Here is a 25,000-nt window from a genome sequence, read left to right as displayed (position 1 = left end):
GAATATGATGGGACCTAATAATAATAATGTGGTTGGGTCTAATTGTGTTGCTGTCCTGGGGCTCTGTGGGGCCTGTTTGTGTTTGTGAACAGAGCCCCAGGACTAGCTTGCTTAAGAGACTCTTCTCCAGGTTCATCTCTCTGTAGGTGATGGCTTTGTTATGAAAGGTTTGGGAACCGCTTCCTTTTAGGTGGTTGTAGAATTTAACGTTTTTTTTCTTCAGGATTTTGATAATTAGCGGGTATCGGCCTAATTCTGCTCTGCATGCATTATTTGGTGATTTACCTTGTACACAGAGGATATTTTTGCAGAATTCTGCATGCAGTTTCAGTTTGGTGTTTGTCCCATTTTGTGAATTCTTGGTTGGTGAGTGGATCCCAGACCTCACAACCATAAAGGGCAATGGGTTCTATAACTGATTTTATATTATTTTATAAATATTATATTATTTTTGAAGGCATAGGAGGCCCTTCTTGCCTTGTCTCTCAGATCGTTCACAGCTTTGTGGAAGTTACCTGTGGCGCTGATGTTTAGGCCGAGGTATGTATAGTTTTTTATGTGCTCTAGGGCAACGGTGTCTAAGTGGAATTTGTGTTTGTGATCCTGGCAACTGGACTTTTTTTGGAACACCATTATTTTTGTCTTACTGAGGTTTACTGTCAGGGCCCAGGTCTGTCAGGGTCCAGGTCTGTCAGGGCCCAGGTCTGTCAGGGCCCGGGTCTGTCAGGGCCCAGGTCTGACAGAATCTGTGCATAAGATCTAGGTGCTGCTGTAGGCCCTCCTTGGTTGGGGGACAGAAGCACCAGATCATCAGCAAACAGTAGACATTTGACTTCAGATTCTAGTAGGGTGAGTCCGGGTGACTGCAGACTGTTCTAGTGCTACGTCATGAAATAACAGCCAATCGAACGGTAGTTGACAGTTAATTAACATTTAATTAACATAATTTAATTAACATAATTAACATCTCCTGGTGTCACGTCCTGGCCAGTATAAGGTTCATTGGTATTGTAGTTTGGTCAGGACGTGGCAGAGGGTATTCGTTTTATGTGGTTCGGGGTGGTGTGTTTGTTGAAGGGGCATTTGATTTAAGTATTCCGGGGGTTTTTGGGCACTCTTTGGTTTTCATGTAATTCTATGTTTAGTCTAGTGTGTCCGTTTCTATGTTTGGTTAATTGGGGTTGGGACTCTCAATTGAAGGCAGGTGTTGTCTATTTGCCTTTGATTGAGAGTCCCATATATTAGGGTGTGTTTGTCATTTGTGGGAGATTGTTCCGTGTTTAGTGTATGTCTACATTACAGGACTGTCAGTTTATCGTTCGTTCTCTTTTGTTATTTTTGTGTTCATTTTGGAGTTAATAAATGTTCAAAATGAACAACCGGCATGCCTGCTGCGTTTTGGTCCTCCTTAACCGACGACAACCGTGACACCTGGCTTCCACACAAACACGATAATTAACACACCTTTGGAACGTCTACGTTTTAAAAAGTCAAAAAGTCTAATAAATCCATTTAATATAGACTACAGCATCACGATAAATCCATTATTTATCTTAGACAGGTCTAAAGAAGCATGATATGAAGAAAATGTAGTCTATTTCAGAAGAACAGAATAGTATACTCTGAGTTGTCCTTATGTTAGGTCCTGATAGGGCTGTGCCATATGGCTGTGGGGCGACACTAGTTCATTTAGCAGGTCCTGATCTGGCTGTGCCATATGGCTGTGGGCGACACTAGTTCATTTAGCAGGTCCTGATAGGGCTGTGCCAAATGGCTGTGGGGCTACACTAGTTCATTTAGCAGGTCCTGATAGGGCTGTGCCAAATGGCTGTGGGGCTACACTAGTTCATTTAGCAGGTCCTGATAGGGCTGTGCCAAATGGCTGTGGGGCGACACTAGTTCATTTAGCAGGTCCTGATAGGGCTGTGCCAAATGGCTGTGGGCGACACTAGTTCATTTAGCAGGTCCTGATAGGGCTGTGCCAAATGGCTGTGGGGCTACACTAGTTCATTTAGCAGGTCCTGATAGGGCTGTGCCAAATGGCTGTGGGGCGACACTAGTTCATTTAGCAGGTCCTGATAGGGCTGTGCCAAATGGCTGTGGGCGACACTAGTTCATTTAGCAGGTCCTGATAGGGCTGTGCCATATGGCTGTGGGGCTACACTAGTTCATTTAGCAGGTCCTGATAGGGCTGTGCCAAATGGCTGTGGGGCTACACTAGTTCATTTAGCAGGTCCTGATAGGGCTGTGCCAAATGGCTGTGGGGCTACACTAGTTCATTTAGCAGGTCCTGATAGGGCTGTGCCAAATGGCTGTGGGGCGACACTAGTTCATTTAGCAGACAAGATTTGCTTAGAATTCCAGGGTATTATTTTATATTATCTTATAGTATGAATAGTACAATTGAACAAAGCTGAATAAAATATAAATTATATTTTCTCCACAAATGATTTGAGGGAGTGCGTACATGCGGCTATTCTGTGTTGAGCGAATAACAAATAAACATGTCCTCCTAAATGCTTAATTTCTTTTAAGTTATTTATGTATCTTAAATTGTGATACAAACATATGTTTAGATGTTTAATATATTGTAAGGCTGTATGATGAGACTAATGATGATTTAAAAAAAAAGTTGTTTGAAAAGGCATGACCTCTGCATTGTTTTTTTGCTCAGGCTGTACACACTTCATCAGTCTCTCATTCACAATGAGACAAGAACTTGATAATGCCTCGAATTTCCCGGCTGCATCCCCTTTGTGTGGTCATAATGCCCCCTAAAAAAAATCCACGCCTTTTGCGGCCAGTGTGTTCTTGGGCTGAATATAATAATTATAATACCCTTCTCCCGGCTGCGTGCTGAAGCACCTCTCACTCACATGGCTATCCGTCATGTGATCTGGTCTTTCTCACAGGCTACAAGTGAAGACAGTCACATCGGGGATGCAACTGCGCACCTCCTTATCCAAATCTGAGGCTCATATTGAAGATATTGAAAAAACTGTCTACATTTAGTTTTCTTTAGATGAGTAGACCTGACGAACAGCAAAAGCACTAGCCTATGTCAATATACTATCTCCTATAGTACAAAAGTTGACCTATTCTGTGCGAGAAAATACATATTACTTGTCATCTATGCACTTACTGTAAATAGTGAATTGACGATGCTTTTTTCCGTGGTTCATTTTCATGCCAGCCAGGTAGGCTATACTGCTGTTTTTAAAGAGAAGCGATGTGCTTAATAATATTAGGAAAGTTGAGAAATAAATATAGTAGGCCTAGCCTATAGATAGCTGATGGGATCCTCCTCTTTTTAATAGAGGCCATCGCTCTGTTTTCTTATGCAATTGCACAGCCTATAGAAATTCTTGCGCAACATGAGCTCATGGGCTCTCATGAAGTGTTTGATTAGATTTTCGACTACATTTGCATCAGTGGAGGCTGGTGACTTGACAAATTGAGGAGGATGGGAGACCCACGGTATAGGCGTGGATCACAAGGAGACGACAAAAGTGTTTTTTTTTTTCAAAATCGTCAAAGACCAATTATTTTAACCTAAAGCATCTAATAAAGACATTTATAGTACAATATTATGGGGAATGGGAATGAGAGGGCTACTTACACAGTGTTGGGAAGGGATCACAGCAGTGATTGAATGAGGGTATGAAGCATGAGTTGAGGTGTTCAGAGGCTTGACCAGTGCAAGACAGGATTTGACTGGGAAGAGACAAAAAAAACTATAACACAAGACAGTTAGACAAAAGAGCTAAGAATGAGTTAGTCCAAGCAAGGAGTAAAATCATAGATGTGTAATAACGAGATTGACTCTACATACAGTAATGAGAGAATGTTGATGGGGTACTCACAGTGCTCGGAGGGGAAACATTCATTTTGCCAGTGGATGACTGGGGCACATGAGACGTGACTTCAGTTCATGTCAGGAGAGAGTTGACAATGGTAGTGGAGTGGAGTATTCATCACCTCTTTAATCAGGGAACAGGAGGGAACTTACCTGTAAATACAAATAGCAGATGCATTCCATTACAGCTGCGCCATCGTCGGTTTGGACAACGAGTTTGTCCATGAAGTTAAACTCAGACATCTCAAAACTCATAAAGTCAAACACAGACTGCGCATCTCACCCACTTGACACATCAAAGTAGATCATCCTCATACCTGATGATAACTGACAACTGCAAGCAGACTGGAGCCACCATAGGTCCCAGAGCAGTCAGACTGGAGCCACCATAGGTCCCAGAGCAGTCAGACTGGAGCCACCATAGGTCCCAGAGCAGTCAGACTGGTGGCAGGTCCCAGAGCAGTCAGACTGGTGGCAGGTCCCAGAGCAGTCAGACTGGTGGCAGGTCCCAGAGCAGTCAGACTGGTGGCAGGTCCCAGAGCAGTCAGACTGGTGGCAGGTCCCAGAGCAGTCAGACTGGTGGCAGGTCCCAGAGCAGTCAGACTGGACACCATAGGTCCCAGAGCAGTCAGACTGGACACCATAGGTCCCAGAGCAGTCAGACTGGACACCATAGGTCCCAGAGCAGTCAGACTGGACACCATAGGTCCCAGAGCAGTCAGACTGGACACCATAGGTCCCAGAGCAGTCAGACTGGACACCATAGGTCCCAGAACAGTCAGACTGGTGACACCATAGGTCCCAGAGCGGTCAGACTGGTGGCAGGTCCCAGAGCGGTCAGACTGGTGGCAGGTCCCAGAACAGTCAGACTGGTGACACCATAGGTCCCAGAGCAGTCAGACTGGACACCATAGGTCCCAGAGTGGTCAGACTGGTGGTACCATCGGTCCCATAGCGGTCAGACTGGTGGTACCATCGGTCCCAGAGCGATGAACTAATACAACACAGGTGCAAACCTAAACTAGACCTAACAAAAGGAAAAATAACAGAGGATCGGTGGCAGCTAGTAGGCCGGCGACGACGACCGCACGGGGAGAGGCGCCCCCTTCAGTCAACGTTGTGACAGGCAGTTAGAAAATTTTGTAGACTACTAACGACCATGAGCAGCATCAGAGCTTGGAGAAGCCTAGTTACCGTGACTAAAACGATCACGTTGAATTTGACTTCTGTCGTGACTTGTGACCGCCGGTGTGGCGGTAATACGGTCACCGTAACAGCCCTAGCCATTGCAAATTCGTTGATATATTTGTGCCTCGTTTCAGAAAACTAGGCGTATGTTGCGCGTCATTACTTCACAGGAGAACCATTTGAACGTAACATTTTTTAAATCAAAATGGAACATGTGAACTTTCATGTGCCTTAATAACAAACTTGAGTTTCAGAATTTACTGAAACTTGTTACAAATGACAGAGTCATCCATGATTCAACAAATAATATTTTGAAAGAGGAAGCAAAGCACTTTAAGGATATGTTTTCATTTCAGTCCAAAACCACTCTCATCGTCACTCAGTGCCTGGGTTTACCTCCACTGTATTCAGATCCTACCATACCCTTGTCTGTACATTATGCATTGAATCTATTCTCCCGCGGCCAGAAATCTGCTCCTTTTACTCTCTGTTCTGAACGTACTAGACGACCAGTTATTTTAGCCTTTAGCCGTACCCTTATCATACTCCTCCTCTGTTCCTCTGGTGATGTGGAGGTCAACCCAGGCCCTGCAGCCCCTAGCATCACTCCCATTCCCCAGGCGTTCTCATTTGTTGACTTATGTAACCGTAAAAGCATTGGTTTCATGCATGTTAACATTAGAAGCATCCTGCCTAAGTTTGTTTTATTCACTGCTTTAGCACACTTTGCCAACCCAGATGTCCTAGTCGTGTCTGAATCCTGGCTTAAGAAAACCACCAAAAACCCTGAAATCTCCATCCCTAACTATAACATTTTCCGCCAAGATAGTTGCAATCTACTGCAGAGATAGCCTGCAGAGTTCTGTCATCCTATCCAGGTCTGTGCCCAAACAATTCAAACTTCTACTTTCCAGAAACAAGTCTCTCACCGTTGCCCCAGCTGTGCCCTGGACACCATATGTGAATTGATCACCCCCCATCTATCTTCAGAGTTCGTACTGTTAGGTGACCTATACTGGGACATGCTTAGCTCCCCGGACGTCCTATAATCTAAGCTAGATGCCCTCAATCTCACACAAATTATCAAGGAACCAGGTACAACCCTAAATCCGTAACCATGGGAACCCTCTTAGATATCATCATGACCAACTTGCCCTCTAAATACACCTCTGCTGTCTTCAACCAGGATGTCAGCGATCACTGCCTGGGTCCGCAGTCAAACGACCACCCCTCATCACTGTCAAACGCTCCCTAAAACACTTCTGCGAGCAGGCCTTTCTAATCGACCTGGCCCTGGTATACTGGAAGGATATTGACCTCATCCCGTCAGTAGAGGATGCCTGGTTGCTCTTCAAAAGTGTTTTCCTCTCCATCTTAATAAGCATGCCCCATTAAAAAAATTGAACCAGGAACAGATATAGCCCTTGGTTCTCTCCAGACCTGACTGCCTTTGACCAGCACAAAAACATCCTGTGGCGTTCTGCATTAGCATCAAATAGCCCCCACGATATGCAACTTTTCAGAGAAAGTCAGGAACCAATATACTCAGTTAGTTAGGAAAGCTAAGGCTAGCTTTTTCAAACAGAAATTTGCTTCCTGTAGCACTAATTCCAAAAAGTTTTGGGACAATGTAAAGTCCATGGAGAATAAGAGCACCTCCTCCCAGCTGCCCACTGCACTGAGGCTAGGAAACACTGTCACCACCGATAAATCTAGGATATTCTATAATTTTAATAAGCATTTTTCCACGGCTGGCCATGCTTTCCACCTGGCTACCCCTAACCCGGTCAACATCTCAGCACCCCCTGCAGCAACTTGCCCCCCCCCCCCCCCCCCCCGCTTCTCCTTCACTCAAATCCAGACAGCTGATGTTCTGAAAGAACTGCAAAATCTGGATCCCTACAAATCAGCTGGGCTAGACAATCTGGACCCTCTCTTTCTAAAATTATCAGCTGAAATTGTTGCAACCCTTATTATTAGCCTATTCAACCTCTCTTTCGTATCGTCTGAGATTCCCAAAGATTTGGAAAGCTGCCGCGGTCATCACCCTCTTTTAAGGGCGAGACACTCTAGACCCAAACTGTTATAGACCAATATCCACCCTGCCCTGCCTTTCTAAAATCTTCGAAAGCCAAGTTAATAAACAGATTATCGGCCATTTCGAATCCCACCGTACCTTCTCCACTATGCAATCTGGTTTACGAGCTGGTCATGGGTGCACCTAAGCCTCAATGTCCTAAACGACATCATAACCGCCATCGATAAAAGACAATACTGTGCAGCCGTTTTCATCGGCCTGGCCAAGGCTTTCGACTCGGTCAATCACCGCATTCTTATCGGCAGACTCAATAGCCTTGGCTTCTCAAATGACTGCCTCGCCTGGTTCACCAACTACTTCTCAGATAGAGTTCAGTGTGTCAAATCGGAGGGCCTGTTGTCCGGATCTCTGGCAGTCTCTATGGGGGTGCCACAGGGTTCAATTCTCGGGCCGACTCTTTTCTCTGTATACATCAATGATGTCGCTCTTGCTGCTGGTGATTCTCTGATCCACCTCTACGCAGACGACACCATTCTGTATACTTCTGGCCCTTCTTTGGACACTGTGCTAACAAACCTCCAAACAAGCTTCAACGCCATACAACTCTCCTTCCGTGGCCTCCAACTGCTTTTAAATGCTAGTAAAACTAAATGCATGCTCTTCAACCGATTGCTGCCTGCACCCTCCCGCCCGACTAGCATCACTACTCTGGACGGTTCTGACCTAGAATATGTGGACAACTACAAATACCTAGGTGTCTGGTTAGATGTAAAATCTCCTTCCAGACTCACATTAAGCATCTCCAATCTAAAATTAAATATTGAATCGGCTTTCTATTTCGCAGAAAAGCCTCCTTCACTCATGTTGCCAAACATACCCTCGTAAAACTGACTATCCTACCGATCCTTGACTTCGGTGATGTCATTTACAAAATAGCCTCCAATACTCTACTCAGCAAACTGGATGTAGTCTATCACAGTGCCATCCGTTTTGTCACCAAAGCCCCATATACTACCCACCACTGTGACCTGTATGCTCTCGTTGGCTGTCCCTCACTACATGTCCGTCACCAAACCCACTGGCTCCAGGTCATCTATAAGTCTTTGCTAGGTAAAGCCCCGCCTTATCTCAGCTCACTGGTCACCATAGCAACATCCACCCATAGCACGTGCTCCAGCAGGTTAGGTCATCTCCAAAGCCAATACTTCCTTTGGCCGCCTTTCCTTCCAGTTCTCTACTGCCAATGACTGGAACGAATTGCAAAAATCACTGAAGCTGGAGTCTTAGATCTCCCTCATTAACTTTAAGCATCAGCTGTCAGAGCAGCTTACCGATCATTGTACCTGTACACAGCCCATCTGTAAATAGCCCACCCAACTACCTCATCCCCATATTATTACTTACCCTCTTCCTCTTTTGCACCCCAGTATCTCTACTTGCACATCATCATCTGCACATCTATCACTCCAGTATTAATGCTAAATTGTAACTATTTTCACCTCTATGGCCTATTTATTGCCTACCTCCCTACTCTTCTACATTGCACACACTGTATATAGATTTTTCTATTTTTATTTTATTTTGTGTTATTGACTGTACGTTTGTTTATGTGTAACTCTGTGTTGTTGTATGTTGTCGAACTGCTTTGCTTTATCTTGGCCAGGTCTCAGTTGCAAATGAGAACTTGTTCTTAACTGGCCTACCTGGTTAAATAAAGGGGAAATAAACAAATACTAAATACATCTCTTCTAAAAATCTCCTCCTCTGGTTAGAGGAGATTTATTTAGTATTTGTTTATTTCCCCTTTATTTAACCAGGTAGGCCAGTTAAGAACAAGTTCTCATTTGTAGGATTTTTTTCCTATTAATAATGTAAAATTAACAGATGCACAGAAAGACTCATGTGAAGGCCAAATTACAGAGGAGGAACTTCTTGATGCATTTAAAGCCTTTAATTCTGGGAAAACTCCAGGGCTGGATGGCATACCAGGGGAGGTATACCAAATTCCAGGGCTGGATGGCATACCAGTGGAGGTATAACCAAACTCCAGGGCTGGATGGCATACCAGTGGAGGTATAACCAAACTCCAGGGCTGGATGGCATACCAGTGGAGGTATACCAAACTCCAGGGCTGGATGGCATACCAGTGGAGGTATAACCAAACTCCAGGGCTGGATGGCATACCAGTGGAGGTATAACCACACTCCAGGGCTGGATGGCATACCAGTGGAGGTATAACCAAACTCCAGGGCTGGATGGCATACCAGTGGAGGTATACCAAATTCCGGTGCTGGATGGCATACCAGTGGAGGTATACCAAACTCCAGGGATGGATGGCATACCAGTGGAGGTATAACCACACTCCAGGGATGGATGGCATACCAGTGGAGGTATAACCAAACTCCAGGGATGGATGGCATACCAGTGGAGGTATAACCACACTCCAGGGATGGATGGCATACCAGTGGAGGTATAACCACACTCCAGGGATGGATGGCATACCAGTGGAGGTATAACCACACTCCAGGGATGGATGGCATACCAGTGGAGGTATAACCACACTCCAGGGCTGGATGGTATACCAGTGGAGGTATAACCACACTCCAGGGCTGGATGGCATACCAGTGGAGGTATAACCACACTCCAGGGCTGGATGGCATACCAGTGGAGGTATAACCACACTCCAGGGCTGGATGGCATACCAGTGGAGGTATAACCACACTCCAGGCCTGGATGGCATACCAGTGGAGGTATAACCAAACTCCAGGGCTGGATGGCATACCAGTGGAGGTATAACCACACTCCAGGGCTGGATGGCATACCAGTGGAGGTATAACCAAACTCCAGGGCTGGATGGCATACCAGTGGAGGTATAACCAAACTCCAGGGATGGATGGCATACCAGTGGAGGTATAACCACACTCCAGGGCTGGATGGCATACCAGTGGAGGTATAACCACACTCCAGGGATGGATGGCATACCAGTGGAGGTATAACCACACTCCAGGGCTGGATGGCATACCAGTGGAGGTATAACCACACTCCAGGGATGGATGGTATACCAGTGGAGGTATAACCACACTCCAGGGATGGATGGTATACCAGTGGAGGTATAACCACACTCCAGGGATGGATTGGCATACCAGTGGAGGTATAACCACACTCCAGGGCTGGATGGCATACCAGTGGAGGTATAACCACACTCCAGGGATGGATGGCATACCAGTGGAGGTATAACCACACTCCAGGGATGGATGGCATACCAGTGGAGGTATAACCACACTCCAGGGCTGGATGGCATACCAGTGGAGGTATAACCAAACTCCAGGGATGGATGGCATACCATGTGGAGGTATAACCACACTCCAGGGATGGATGGCATACCAGTGGAGGTATAACCACACTCCAGGGATGGATGGCATACCAGTGGAGGTATAACCACACTCCAGGGATGGATGGCATACCAGTGGAGGTATAACCACACTCCAGGGCTGGATGGCATACCAGTGGAGGTATAACCACACTCCAGGGCTGGATGGCATACCAGTGGAGGTATAACCACACTCCAGGGATGGATGGCATACCAGTGGAGGTATAACCAAACTCCAGGGATGGATGGCATACCAGTGGAGGTATAACCACACTCCAGGGCTGGATGGCACTACCAGTGGACGGTATGAGCATGCTCTAACCAGGGCTCGGATGGCATACCAGCGGTAGGTATATCCAGATACTCAACAAGAAGGCCTGGATGGCATTACCAGTGGAACAGGTATAACCACGCGGTCCCGTGTGGCTCTGGATGGTAGAGCAGTGGAGGTATTGCCACACGCCAGGGTTGTGGGTTCGGTATCCCACGTGGAGGTATAACCACGCTCCAGGCCGGGATGGTATACGCAGTGGAGTGTATAGCCATTCACTCCAGGGATGGATGGCATACCGGATGAGAGCGTCTGCCAAACTCGAGGCCTAGGATGGCAAACCAGTGGTAGGTATAACAGATCCTGTCTGATTCACTCAGTGGACGTTATGAAGACCTGTTTCTCTTCTGTGTTGTGATGCAAAAATTCCTAGCGAAATGTTTGGCGCATAGAATTAAAAAGGTTTTGTCAGATATTATTCATCTTAATCAGACAGGTTTTTTACATGGACGATACATCAGAGATAATATAAGACAAGCACTGGAAACAATAGAACACTATGAAAGATCTGTGAAACCAGGCCTGCTATTCATAGCTGGCTTTGAAAAGGCTTTTGATAAAGTACGACTGGACTTTATATATAAATACCTGGAACATTTCAATTTAGGAGAATCTCTTATAAAATGAGTTCAAATCATGTATAGCAACCCGAGGTGTAAAATAGTAAATAATGGCTACTTCTCAGAAACTTTTAAACCGTCAAGAGGAATAAAACAAGGTTGTCCACAAAAAAATAAACGGGTCTATTTAAATAATTAATATGAAATCAGAGGGCAGAAATGATTAAATATTAAAGCATTAGACCTCTCGCTAAAGGCTTCAGTCATACAAAAGTTACACTTCTATCCGAATTGGTTCTCTAGTAAATTAATAAGAATGTCTCACCTTATGTTCAAGGAAAGGCCTTTTCCCCTTCATTCAGATCACAACTTCTCAATTAGGGTTAGCAGAAAATAATAAAGGAAAATATATATTTTTAATGATATATATATATATATATATATAAATGTGTGTGTGTGTGTGTGTATATGTATTTATACATATGTGGATTTGTGTATGTATGTATATATATATATATGCTCTCTCTCTCTCTCTCCCTCTCCAGGTAGTCTTGTCTATTTTTGGCCTGATCAGTCTGTCTCTCTCTCTCTCTCTCTCTCTCTCTCTCTCTCTCTCTCTCTCTCTCTCTCTCTCTCTCTGTCCCTCTCATCTCGCTCTCTCTCTCCCTCTCATCTCGCTCTGTCCTTCTCCTCTCTCTCTCTCTCCCTGTCCTCATCTATCTCTCTCTCTCTCTCTCTCTCCCTGTCCCTCTCATCTCTCTCTCTCTCCTCTCTCCAGGTTATTTGAGACCCTCCAGTCTCTGTTCTGGTCCATCTTCGGCTTGTTAAACCTGTACGTGACCAACGTTAAAGCTCGTCATGAGTTCACAGAGTTTGTTGGCGCCACCATGTTTGGAACCTATAACGTCATCTCCCTGGTGGTTCTGCTCAACATGTTGATCGCCATGATGAACAACTCCTATCAACTCATCGCTGTGAGTACTACTACCGTTATTATACATTGATTGATTGATTGATCGCCATGATGAACAACTCCTATCAACTCATCGCTGTGAGTACTACTACCGTTATTATACATTGATTGATTGATTGATCGCCATGATGAACAACTCCTATCAACTCATCGCTGTGAGTACTACTACCGTTATTATACATTGATTGATTGATTGATCGCCATGATGAACAACTCCTATCAACTCATCGCTGTGAGTACTACTACCGTTATTATACATTGATTGATTGATTGATCGCCATGATGAACAACTCCTATCAACTCATCGCTGTGAGTACTACTACCGTTATTATACATTGATTGATTGATTGATCGCCATGATGAACAACTCCTATCAACTCATCGCTGTGAGTACTACTACCGTTATTATACATTGATTGATTGATTGATCGCCATGATGAACAACTCCTATCAACTCATCGCTGTGAGTACTACTACCGTTATTATACATTGATTGATTGATTGATCGCCATGATGAACAACTCCTATCAACTCATCGCTGTGAGTACTACTACCGTTATTATACATTGATTGATTGATTGATCGCCATGATGAACAACTCCTATCAACTCATCGCTGTGAGTACTACTACCGTTATTATACATTGATTGATTGATTGATCGCCATGATGAACAACTCCTATCAACTCATCGCTGTGAGTACTACTACCGTTATTATACATTGATTGATTGATTGATCGCCATGATGAACAACTCCTATCAACTCATCGCTGTGAGTACTACTACCGTTATTATACATTGATTGATTGATTGATTGATAGCCATCAGGAACAACGATCAACTCATCACTGTAAGTAGTGCTGCTATTAAACATATTATAATACTCCATTGAAGTTCCGTTGTATTATCTCAGTGCTGATGAGTTCCATTGTATTATCTCAGTGCTGGTGAGTTCCATTGTATTATCTCAGTGTTGATGAGTTCCATTGTATTATCTCCAGTGTTGATGAGTTCCATTGTATTATCTCAGTGTTGATGAGTTCCATTGTATTATCTCAGTGTTGATGAGTTCCATTGTATTATCTCAGTGCTGATGAGTTCCATTGTATTATCTCAGTGTTGATGAGTTCCATTGTATTATCTCAGTGTTGATGAGTTCCATTGTATTATCTCAGTGTTGATGAGTTCCATTGTATTATCTCAGTGCTGATGAGTTCCATTGTATTATCTCAGTGCTGATGAGTTCCATTGTATTATCTCAGTGCTGATGAGTTCCATTGTATTATCTCAGTGTTGATGAGTTCCATTGTATTATCTCAGTGCTGATGAGTTCCATTGTATTATCTCAGTGTTGATGAGTTCCATTGTATTATCTCAGTGTTGATGAGTTCCATTGTATTATCTCAGTGTTGATGAGTTCCATTGTATTATCTCAGTGTTGATGAGTTCCATTGTATTATCTCAGTGTTGATGAGTTCCATTGTATTATCTCAGTGTTGATGAGTTCCATTGTATTATCTCAGTGCTGGTGAGTTCCATTGTATTATCTCAGTGTTGATGAGTTCCATTGTATTATCTCAGTGTTGATGAGTTCCATTGTATTATCTCAGTGTTGATGAGTTCCATTGTATTATCTCAGTATCAAAGTATCCTGTACAAACTAGTCATTGATTGACTGATTGACCAAATAATTTATTATCCTCCCTCTCTCCTACTTCTCCCCCTCATCCCACTCTCTCTCTCTCTCTCCCACTTCTCCCCTCATCCCCCTCTCTCTCTCTCCCACTTCTCCCCCTCATCCCCCTCTCTCTCTCTCTCTCCCACTTCTCCCCCTCATCCCCCTCTCTCTCTCTCCCACATCTCCCCCTCATCCCCCTCTCTCTCTCTCCCACTTCTCCCCCTCATCCCCCTCTCTCTCTCTCTCTCCCACTTCTCCCCCTCATCCCCCTCTCTCTCTCTCCCACATCTCCCCCTCATCCCCCTCTCTCTCTCTCCCACTTCTCCCCCTCATCCCCCTCTCTCTCTCTCCCACATCTCCCCCTCATCCCCACCTCTCTCTCTCTCCCACATCTCCCCCTCATCCCCCTCTCTCTCTCTCCCACATCTCCCCCTCATCCCACTTCTCCCTCTCATCCCCCTCTCTCTCTCTCCCACATCTCCCCCTCATCCCCCTCTCTCTCTCCCACATCTCCCCCTCATCCCACTTCTCCCTCTCATCACCCTCTCTCTCTCTCCCACATCTCCCCCACATCGCACTTCTCCCCCTCATCCCCCCCTCTCTCTCGCACATCTCCCCCTCATCCCCCCTCTCTCTCTCCCACATCTCCCCCTCATCCCCCTCTCTCTCTCCCACATCTCCCCCTCATCCCCCTCTCTCTCTCTCCCACTTCTTCCCCTCATCCCCCTCTCTCTCTCTCCCACTTCTCCCCCTCATCCCCCTCTCTCTCTCTCCCACATCTCCCCCTCATCCCCACCTCTCTCTCTCCCACATCTCCCCCTCATCCCCCTCTCTCTCTCTCCCACATCTCCCCCTCATCCCACTTCTCCCTCTCATCCCCCTCTCTCTCTCTCCCACATCTCCCCCTCATCCCCCTCTCTCTCTCTCCCACTTCTCCCCCTCATCCCCCTCTCTCTCTCTCCCACATCTCCCCCTCATCCCACTTCTCCCTCTCATCACCCTCTCTCTCTCTCCCACATCTCCCCTCATCCCCCTCTCTCTCTCTCCCACATCTCCCCCACATCCCACTTCTCCCCCTCATCCCCCTCTCTCTCTCTCCCACTTCTTCCCCTCATCCCCCCCTCTCTCTCTCCCACTTCTCCCCCTCATCACCCTCTCTCTCTCTCCCACTTCTCCCCCTCATCCCCCTCTCTCTCTCCCACATCTCTCCCTCATCCCCACCTCTCTCTCTCTCCCACATCTCCCCTCATCCCCACCTCTCTCTCTCTCCCACATCTCCCCCTCATCCCCACTTCTCTCTCTCTCCCACATCTCCCCCTCATCCCCACTTCTCTCTCTCTCCCACATCTCCCCCTCATCCCCACCTCTCTCTCTCTCCCACTTCTTCCCCTCATCCCCCTCTCTCTCTCTCTCTCTCTCTCTCCCACATCTCCCCCTCATCCCCACCTCTCTCTCTCTCCCACTTCTTCCCCTCATCCCCCTCTCTCTCTCTCTCTCTCCCACTTCTCCCCCTCATCCCCCTCTCTCTCTCTCCCACTTCTCCCCTCCCTCCCCCTCGGTCTCCTCCAGGACCATGCAGATATAGAGTGGAAGTTTGCCCGGACCAAGTTATGGATGAGTTATTTTGACGAGGGGGGTACTCTGCCTCCTCCCTTCAACATCGTTCCCAGTCCAAAGTCAGTGTGGTACCTCTGCCTGTGGGTTCACCATAGACTCTGTAGGAGAGGAACGCCCCCTGCTGACGACACACACAAACACCACGACCTACGAGAGTTCCCAGTAAGAAGATAAACACACACACACACACACACACACACACACACACACACACACACACACACACACACACACACACACACACACACACACACACACACACACACCGCAGGATGCCATGCCCGAGGGGGCATTGTAAATCCATGGGTGGGCACAACCCTAATAATACAAGGTAGATAGGTCCTACTACTGTTCTGAAACGTAGCCGTACACTGGGAGCCGTACACTGGGAGCCGTACACTGGGAGCCGTACACTGGGAGCCTTACACTGGGAGCCGTACACTGGGAGCCGTACACTGGGAGCCGTACACTGGGAGCCGTACACTGGGAGCCGTACACTGGGAGCCGTACACTGAGAGCCGTACACTGGGAGCAGTACACTGGGAGCCGTACACTGGGAGCAGTACACTGGGAGCCGTACACTGGGAGCCGTACACTGGGAGCCGTACACTGGGAGCAGTACACTGGGAGCCGTACACTGGGAGCCGTACACTGGGAGCCGTACACTGGGAGCCGTACACTGGGAGCCGTACACTGGGAGCCGTACACTGGGAGCCGTACACTGGGAGCCGTACACTGGGAGCAGTACACTGGGAGCCGTACACTGGGAGCAGTACACTGGGAGCAGTACACTGGGAGCCGTACACTGGGAGCCGTACACTGGGAGCAGTACACTGGGAGCCGTACACTGGGAGCCGTACACTGGGAGCACCGTACACTGGGAGCCGTACACTGGGAGCAGTACACTGGGAGCCGTACACTGGGAGCCGTACACTGGGAGCCGTACACTGGGAGCCGTACACTGGGAGCCGTACACTGGGAGCCGTACACTGGGAGCCGTACACTGGGAGCCGTACACTGGGAGCCGTACACTGGGAGCCGTACACTGGTAACGCAAGACGTACTCATTAAAACAGCACACACTGTAAATATCGATTCAGAACCATGGACAGAAGGCTACAGTCAGTTTAACTCTCGATTCAGAACCATGGACAGAAGGCTACAGTCAGCTTAACTATCGATTCAGAACCATGGACAGAAGGCTACAGTCAGTTTAACTATCGATTCAGAACCATGGACAGAAGGTTACAGCCAGTCAGCTTAACTATCGATTCAGAACCATGGACAGAAGGTTACAGTCAGTCAGCTTATCTATCGATTCAGAACCATGGACAGAAGGCTACAGCCAGTCAGCTTATCTATCGATTCAGAACCATGGACAGGCTAGTCAGCTTAACTATCGATTCAGAACCATGGACAGGAGGCTACAGCCAGTCAGTGCGATGAAAGGATAACATTGGATGCTCTGTCACTTTCAGCACCATCAGAGAGACAGCCTGGACAACAGGAACCAAACGCCACATCTCACCTCAGAGCACAACCAATAGGCCACATTGGTCATTGTCAGTATACCCATCAAATAACGCAAAGCTGTATATCTATCAATAGCAATTAAACCCTCAAAAGCAAGTAGCCGAATGACTTTAAGAATCACAGATACATCTAAAAGATGCTTTGAAGTAAAAAGCAAAGGCCTAAACTAGACATTACATTAAAAAAGAAATGAGACCTACAACCAGTAGGACGGGGCCTGGTAATAATTCTGGCACAAAGGTTGTAGCTTTACCATTTAGAAGAGTTGCAGCCTCTTCGATGCGATGTGTTGAACCTCATGAGAAGTCTCTGTTTCCATTCTCCTTCCTGGCGAAATGTACTTGTCAAGTCCCTCTCAAATGCCAGCTGGACAAAGCTGGGCTTTTCTTTGATGTAACATGCTCTGTGTTCAGAGTCTGTGTTCACTGAATACATTCTTCAGGATGGAGAAATTAATTTTCGCACATTTCTGTAGATGACCCATAATGTTGCTTACTGTATGTTTCAGTGCCAACAGCACAGTCTGCATTGCTAACAAAGGCCCGACGTACAGTACCAGTCAAAAGTTTGGACACACCTACTCATTCAAGGGTTTTTCTTTATTTTTACTATTTTATACATTGTAGAATAATAAGTGAAGACATCGAAACTATGAAATAACACATATGGAATCATGTAGTAACCAAAAAAAAGTGTTAAACAAATTCAAATCTATTTTATATTTGAGATTCTTGAAAGTAGCCACCCTTTGCCTTGATGACAGCTTTGCACACTCTTGGCATTCTCTCAACCAGCTTCATGAGGTAGTCACCTGGAATGCATTTCAATTAACAGGTGTGACTTGTTAAAAGTTAATTTGTGGAATTTATTTCCTTCTTAATGCGTTTGAGCCAATCAGTTGTGTTGTGACAAGGTAGGGGTTGTATACAGAAGATAGCCCTATTTGGTAAAAGACCAAGTCCATATTATGGCGAGAACAGCTCAAATAAGCAAAGAGAAATGACAGTCCATCAAGACATGAAGGTCAGTCAATTCGGAACATTTCAAAAACTATGAAAGTTTCCTCAGGGTGTTAACATTCATTCTCACTGTGAACTGTATTCTATATCTATATCTGTATTCTATATCTTTACACACACAATAACCTGACAGTTCACAGTGAGAATGTATTCTATATCTATATCTGTATTCTATATCTTTACACACACAATAACCTGACAGTTCACAGTGAGAATGTATTCTATATCTATATCTGTATTCTATATCTTTACACACACAATAACCTGACAGTTCACAGTGAGAATACAGTTCACAGTGAGAATACAGATCACAGTGAGAATACAGTTCACAGTGAGAATACAGTTCAGTGAGAATACAGATCACAGTGAGAATACAGTTCACAGTGAGAATACAGATCACAGTGAGAATGAATGTTAACACCCTGAGGTCGATGTCCGTGCCCCTGCGGAAATTCAAATTATTATCATAACAACCTCCCAATCAAAATCTGTTCATTTAAGCTAGAGATATCGCTTTTTTTTTTTCACCGCATCCTCCGATGTCGCACTTCCGCATCTGCGGTGAAAGGTGACCGGGCTAGAGCGGGTTTTGTCAAACCATGAGACATCCGGTAAAATCGGTCTTCTCACAAAATTGTCTGTACGGTTTGGCTTACAAACTATTATGACCCCTCTATGGAAAGATGCGACTCGCAAAACACGATGTTGTTCTCCGTTTTGCTCTGGGACTCGTCTGAAGTCGCTACAGCCGACCCGCCATCTTCTGTCTGTAGCTTCCGAACCAGGAGACTCGTCTGAAGTCGGTACAGCCGACCCGCCATCTTCTGTCTGTAGCTTCCGAACCAGGAGACTCGTCTGAAGTCGCTACAGCCGACCCGCCATCTTCTGTCTGTAGCTTCCGAACCAGGAGACTCGTCTGAAGTCGCTACAGCCGACCCGCCATCTTCTGTCTGTAGCTTCCGAACCAGGAGACTCGTCTGAAGTCGCTACAGCCGATCCGCCATCTTCTGTCTGTAGCTTCCGAACCAGGAGACTCGTCTGAAGTCGCTACAGCCGACCCGCCATCTTCTGTCTGTAGCTTCCGAACCAGGAGACTCGTCTGAAGTCGCTACAGCCGTTCCGCCATCTTCTGTCTGTAGCTTCCAAACAGGTTGGGCTACACATTAATATGACCTCTCTGTGGAAAGGTGAGACTCTCAGCAACACGAACATGTCGGTTGTTTTTGCTCTAGGATGCCCACAGGCCTCACAAGACTCGTCTTGTGAAAAATGTATGGAAGTATATATGGAGACTGTTAATTGCCAAAAATACGGGGTTAATTACATGTTAAATAAATATAATTTACAAATGTTTCCTGATCATTCTTGTATCTCTCAGACATAGGACACTTCAGAACAAACTTCCTTTTGATTTTTTTGGGGGGGACTATCTGTTATTCAATGCATTTCTATTGCAGCAAGGCCAAAATATATTTTTTTATATTTGGATTTTTTTTATACTTCTTAAAACAATTCCATAGAGCTTAGTAGAAGCCAATGTTAAAACACACAATAACCTGACAGTTCACGGTGAGAATCAATGTTAAAACACATAACCTGTCGATTCACAGTGACAGTTAATGTTAAAACACACATAGAGTAGAAGTCGGAAGTTTAAATACACTTAGGTTGGAGTCATTAAAACTAGTTTTTCAACCACTCCACAAATTTCTTGTTAATAAACTATAGTTTTGGCAAGTCGGTTAGGACATCTACTTTGTGCATGACACAAGTAATTATTCCGACAATTGTTTACTGACAGATTATTTCACTTATAATTCACTGTATCACAATTGCAGTGGATCAGAAGTTTACATACACTAAGTTGACTGTGCCTTTAAACAGCTTGGAAAATTCCAGAAAATGATGTCATGGCTTTAGAAGCTTCTGATTGACATCATTTGAGTCAATTGGAGGTGTACCTGTGGATGTATTTCAAGGCCTACCTTCAAACTCAGTGCCTCTTTGCTTGACATCATGTAAAAATCAAAAGAAATCAGCCAAGACCTCAGGAAAAAAATTGTAGACCTCCACAAGTCTGGTTCATCCTTGGGAGCAATTTCCAAACACCTGAAGGTGCCACGTTCATCTATACAAACAATAGTACGCAAGTATAAACACCATGGGACTACGCAGCCGTCATACCGCTCAGGAAGGAGACGCGTTCTGTCTCCTAGAGATGAATGTACTTTGGTGCGAAAAGTGCAAATCAATCCCAGAACAAGGGCAAAAGACCTTGTGAAGATGCTGGAGGAAACAGGAACAAAAGTATCTATATTCACAGTAAAACGAGTCCTATATCGACATAACCTGAAAGGCCGCTCAGCAAGGAAGAAGCCACTGCTCAAAAACCGCCATAAAGAAGCCAGACTACGGTTTGCAACTGCACATAGGGACAAAGAAAGTACTTTTTGGAGAAATGTCCTCTGGTCTGTTGAAACAAAAATAGAACTGTTTGGCCATAATGACCATTGTTATGTTTGGAGGAAAAAGGGGGAGGCTTGCAAGCCGAAGAACACCATCCCAAACGTGAAGTATGGGGGTGGCAGCATCATGTTGTGGGGGTGCTTTGCTGCAGGAGGGACTGGTGCACTTCACAAAATAGATGGCATCATGAGGGAGGAAAATGATGTGGATATATTGAAGCAACATCTCAAGACATCAGTCAGGAAGTTAAAGCTTGGTCGCAAATGGGTCTTCCAAATGGACAATGACCCCAATCATACTTCGGAAGTTGTTTCAAAATGGCTTAAGGACAACAAAGTCAAGGTATTGGAGTGTCCATCACAAAGCCCTGGCCTCAATCCTATTGAACATTTGTGGGCAGAACTGAAAAAGTGTGTGTGAGCAAGGAGGCCTACAAAACTGACTCAGTTACACCAGCTCTGTCAGGAGGAATGGGCCAAAATTCACCCAACTTATTGTGGGAAGCTTGTGGAAGGCTACCCGAAACGTTTGACCCAAGACTTTAAAGGCAATGCTACCAAATACTAATTGAGTGTATGTAAACTTCTGACCCAGTGGGAATGTGATGAAAGAAATAAAAGCTGAAATAAATCATTCTCTCTACTATTATTCTGACATTTCACATTCTTAAAATGAAGTGGTGATTCTAACTGACCTAAGACAGGGAATTTATACTAGGATTAAATGTCAGGAATTAGAAAAACGGAGTTTAAATGTATTTGGCTAAGGTGTATGTAAACTTCCGACTTCAACTGTATGCATGAAATTGCACATTTCCAAACACAAGAAAACACTTGAGAATGACTTGTTCATAATCTCATGTTGCTCACACTAATGAAAGCAAACACACACACACGCACACACCTGGCCTGATTTCCAGTCCTGGGTCTGCGTCCCAAACTGCACCTTATTCCCTATATACACTGACCAGGGCCCATGGGACTCTATAGTGCACTATGTAGGAAAGAGAACAGTTTGTGCACTACGTAGGGAAGAGGGGTGATTTGGGACACATCCCAAATGTGGGCTGTATTATATAACACCAAGAATCCCTCTGATGCTGCTGATACGAGTGGGTGAAGTGTGTGTGTGTGTGTGTGTGTGTGTGTGTGTGTGTGTGTGTGTGTGTGTGTGTGTGTGTGTGTGTGTGTGTGTGTGTGTGTGTGTGTGTGTGTGTGTGTGTGTGTGTGTGTGTGTGTGTGTGTGTGTGCTGGTACATAATATGCTTTACCAGTATATAATTTATTTCCAGGAGCGTCATGCAGACAGCCTGATACAGAATCAACACTATCAGGTATTTCTCTCTCATTTTTTGTTTTGTGAACTCAGTGCAGTTTCGAGGTGGTCTGACTTCGGGTCGATTGAATTCCACAGTCTGTTTCCCTTTTTAGGACAATGTGAACAAAAAGCTCCCTACAGTGTCGCTGACATAACCCCTCACACTAGACTACTGTTTTAACCCCTCACACTAGACTACTGTTATAACCCCTCACACTAGACTACTGTCTTAACCCCTAACACTAGACTACTGTCATAACCCCTCACACTAGACTACTGTCATAACCCCTCACACTAGACTACTGTTATAACCCCTCACACTAGACTACTGTTATAACCCCTCACACTAGACTACTGTTATAACCCCTCACACTAGACTACTGTTATAACCCCTCACACTAGACTACTGTTATAACCCCTAACACTAGACTACTGTCATAACCCCTCACACTAGACTACTGTCATAACCCCTCACACTAGACTACTGACATAACCCCTCACACTAGACTACTGTTATAACCCCTCACACTAGACTACTGTCATAACCCCTCACACTAGACTACTGTTATAACCCCTCACACTAGACTACTGTTATAACCCCTCACACTAGACTACTGTTATAACCCCTCACACTAGACTACTGTTATAACCCCTCACACTAGACTACTGACATAACCCCTCACACTAGACTACTGTTATAACCCCTCACACTAGACTACTGACGTAACCCCTCACACTAGACTACTGTTATAACCCCTCACACTAGACTACTGTTATAACCCCTCACACTAGACTACTGTTATAACCCCTCACACTAGACTACTGTTATAACCCCTCACACTAGACTACTGACATAACCCCTCACACTAGACTACTGTTATAACCCCTCACACTAGACTACTGTTATAACCCCTCACACTAGACTACTGTCATAACCCCTCACACTAGACTACTGTTATAACCCCTCACACTAGACTACTGTTATAACCCCTCACACTAGACTACTGTTATAACCCCTCACACTAGACTACTGACATAACCCCTCACACTAGACTACTGACATAACCCCTCACACTAGACTACTGTCATAACCCCTCACACTAGACTACTGTTATAACCCCTCACACTAGACTACTGTTATAACCCCTCACACTAGACTACTGTTATAACCCCTCACACTAGACTACTGACATAACCCCTCACACTAGACTACTGTTATAACCCCTCACACTAGACTACTGTTATAACCCCTCAGACTGGACTACTGTTATAACCCCTCAGACTGGACTACTGTTATAACCCCTCACACTAGACTACTGACATAACCCCTCACACTAGACTACTGACATAACCTCACACTAGACTACTGACATAACCCCTCACACTAGACTACTGACATAACCCCTCACACTAGACTACTGTTATAACCCCTCACGCTAGACTACTGCCATAACCCCTCACACTAGACTACTGTTATAACCACTACCACTAGACTACTGTTATAACCCCTCACACTAGACTACTGTTATAACCCCTCACACTAGACTACTGACATAACCACTCACACTAGACTACTGTTATAACCCCTCACACTAGACTACTGTTATAACCCCTCACGCTAGACTACTGCCATAACCCCTCACACTAGACTACTGTTATAACCCCTCACACTAGACTACTGTTATAACCCCTCACACTAGACTACTGTTATAACCCCTCACACTAGACTACTGACATAACCCCTCACACTAGACTACTGTTATAACCCCTCACACTAGACTACTGTTATAACCCCTCACACTAGACTACTGTTATAACCCCTCACACTAGACTACTGTTATAACCCCTCACACTAGACTACTGACATAACCCCTCACACTAGACTACTGTTATAACCCCTCACACTAGACTACTGTTATAACCCCTCACACTAGACTACTGACATAACCTACTGACATATGTGATCTATAACCCAAGAGAGTTTCAGCAGCTGTTTATTGGATTGTGGGGGTTGAACAGTCTATTGTAGCTCTTAAAGGGGCAGAAGCCCTGAATCACAACATAGGGTCCACAGTCTATTCTAGCTCTTAAAGGGGCAGAAGCCCTGAATCACAACATAGGGTCCACAGTCTATTGTAGCTCTTAAAGGGACAGAAGCCCTGAATCACAACATAGGGTCCACAGTCTATTCTAGCTCTTAAAGGGACAGATGCCCTGAATGACAACATAGGGTCCACAGTCTATTCTAGCTCTTAAAGGGGCAGAAGCCCTGAATCACAACATAGGGTCCACAGTCTGTTCTAGCTCTTAAAGGGGCAGAAGCCCTGAATCACAACATAGGGTCCACAGTCTGTTCTAGCTCTTAAAGGGACAGAAGCCCTGAATCACAACATAGGGTCCACAGTCTATTCTAGCTCTTAAAGGGGCAGAAGCCCTGAATCACAACATAGGGTCCACAGTCTGTTCTAGCTCTTAAAGGGGCAGAAGCTCCGAATCACAACATAGGGTCCACAGTCTGTTCTAGCTCTTAAAGGGGCAGAAGCCTACCTTGGGTGTACAATTTTCAATGACAGCATTATTGAATTAATCTGTATGTGTACATGTCAGTCTCCTATGGATTCATAAAATATTATTTTCTTTTTTTTTTAAAGTGTCAGACAGGGGTGTCCATGGTAACAGTGTTGTGGTTAACGGGAAGTAATGTCATTGTTAACAGGAAGTGATCCGTAGCCTGGTGAAGAGGTACGTGGCGGCCATGATACGCAGTTCCAAGACGGACGAGGGATTGACCGAGGAGAACTTTAAGGTGTGTGTGTGGAAGGCGGACGTTATGCCAATTAGATTGACATCGACCGTCGTTTTTCTGAAGACTATATGTAATATCTATCTCTCTGCTTCTCTCCATATCTCTCTCCGTCTCTCTTTCTGTCCATCTCTCTTTCCGTCCATCTCTCTTTCCGTCCATCTCTCTTTCCGTCCATCTCTCTTTCCGTCCCTCTCTCTCTATCCCTCTCTCTCTATCCCTCTCTCTCTATCCCTCTCTCTCCATCCCTCT

The 25,000-nt window shown here is 45.3% G+C and overlaps 1 protein-coding gene across 1 annotated transcript in view; it reads left to right on the top strand.

Moving 5' to 3' along the window:
* LOC106591872 (short transient receptor potential channel 5) overlaps nucleotides 1-25,000 on the top strand; it is a 108,997-nt gene that overhangs the window by 81,006 nt on the left and 2,991 nt on the right. Inside the window, exons 14-17 of the mRNA XM_082977328.1 lie at nucleotides 12,122-12,317; nucleotides 15,563-15,772; nucleotides 21,920-21,961; nucleotides 24,662-24,751. Of these exons, the coding sequence (XP_082833454.1) occupies nucleotides 12,122-12,317; nucleotides 15,563-15,772; nucleotides 21,920-21,961; nucleotides 24,662-24,751 (538 nt within the window). The remainder of the gene's footprint in view (nucleotides 1-12,121; nucleotides 12,318-15,562; nucleotides 15,773-21,919; nucleotides 21,962-24,661; nucleotides 24,752-25,000) is intronic.

The sequence above is a fragment of the Salmo salar genome, chromosome 07, assembly GCF_965601325.2.
Source record: "Salmo salar chromosome 07, fSalSal1, whole genome shotgun sequence".
NCBI classification, from domain to species: Eukaryota; Metazoa; Chordata; class Actinopteri; order Salmoniformes; family Salmonidae; genus Salmo; species Salmo salar.
Note: the sequence above shows the minus strand (reverse complement) of the source record. Positions and strands in the feature narration are given on the sequence as shown.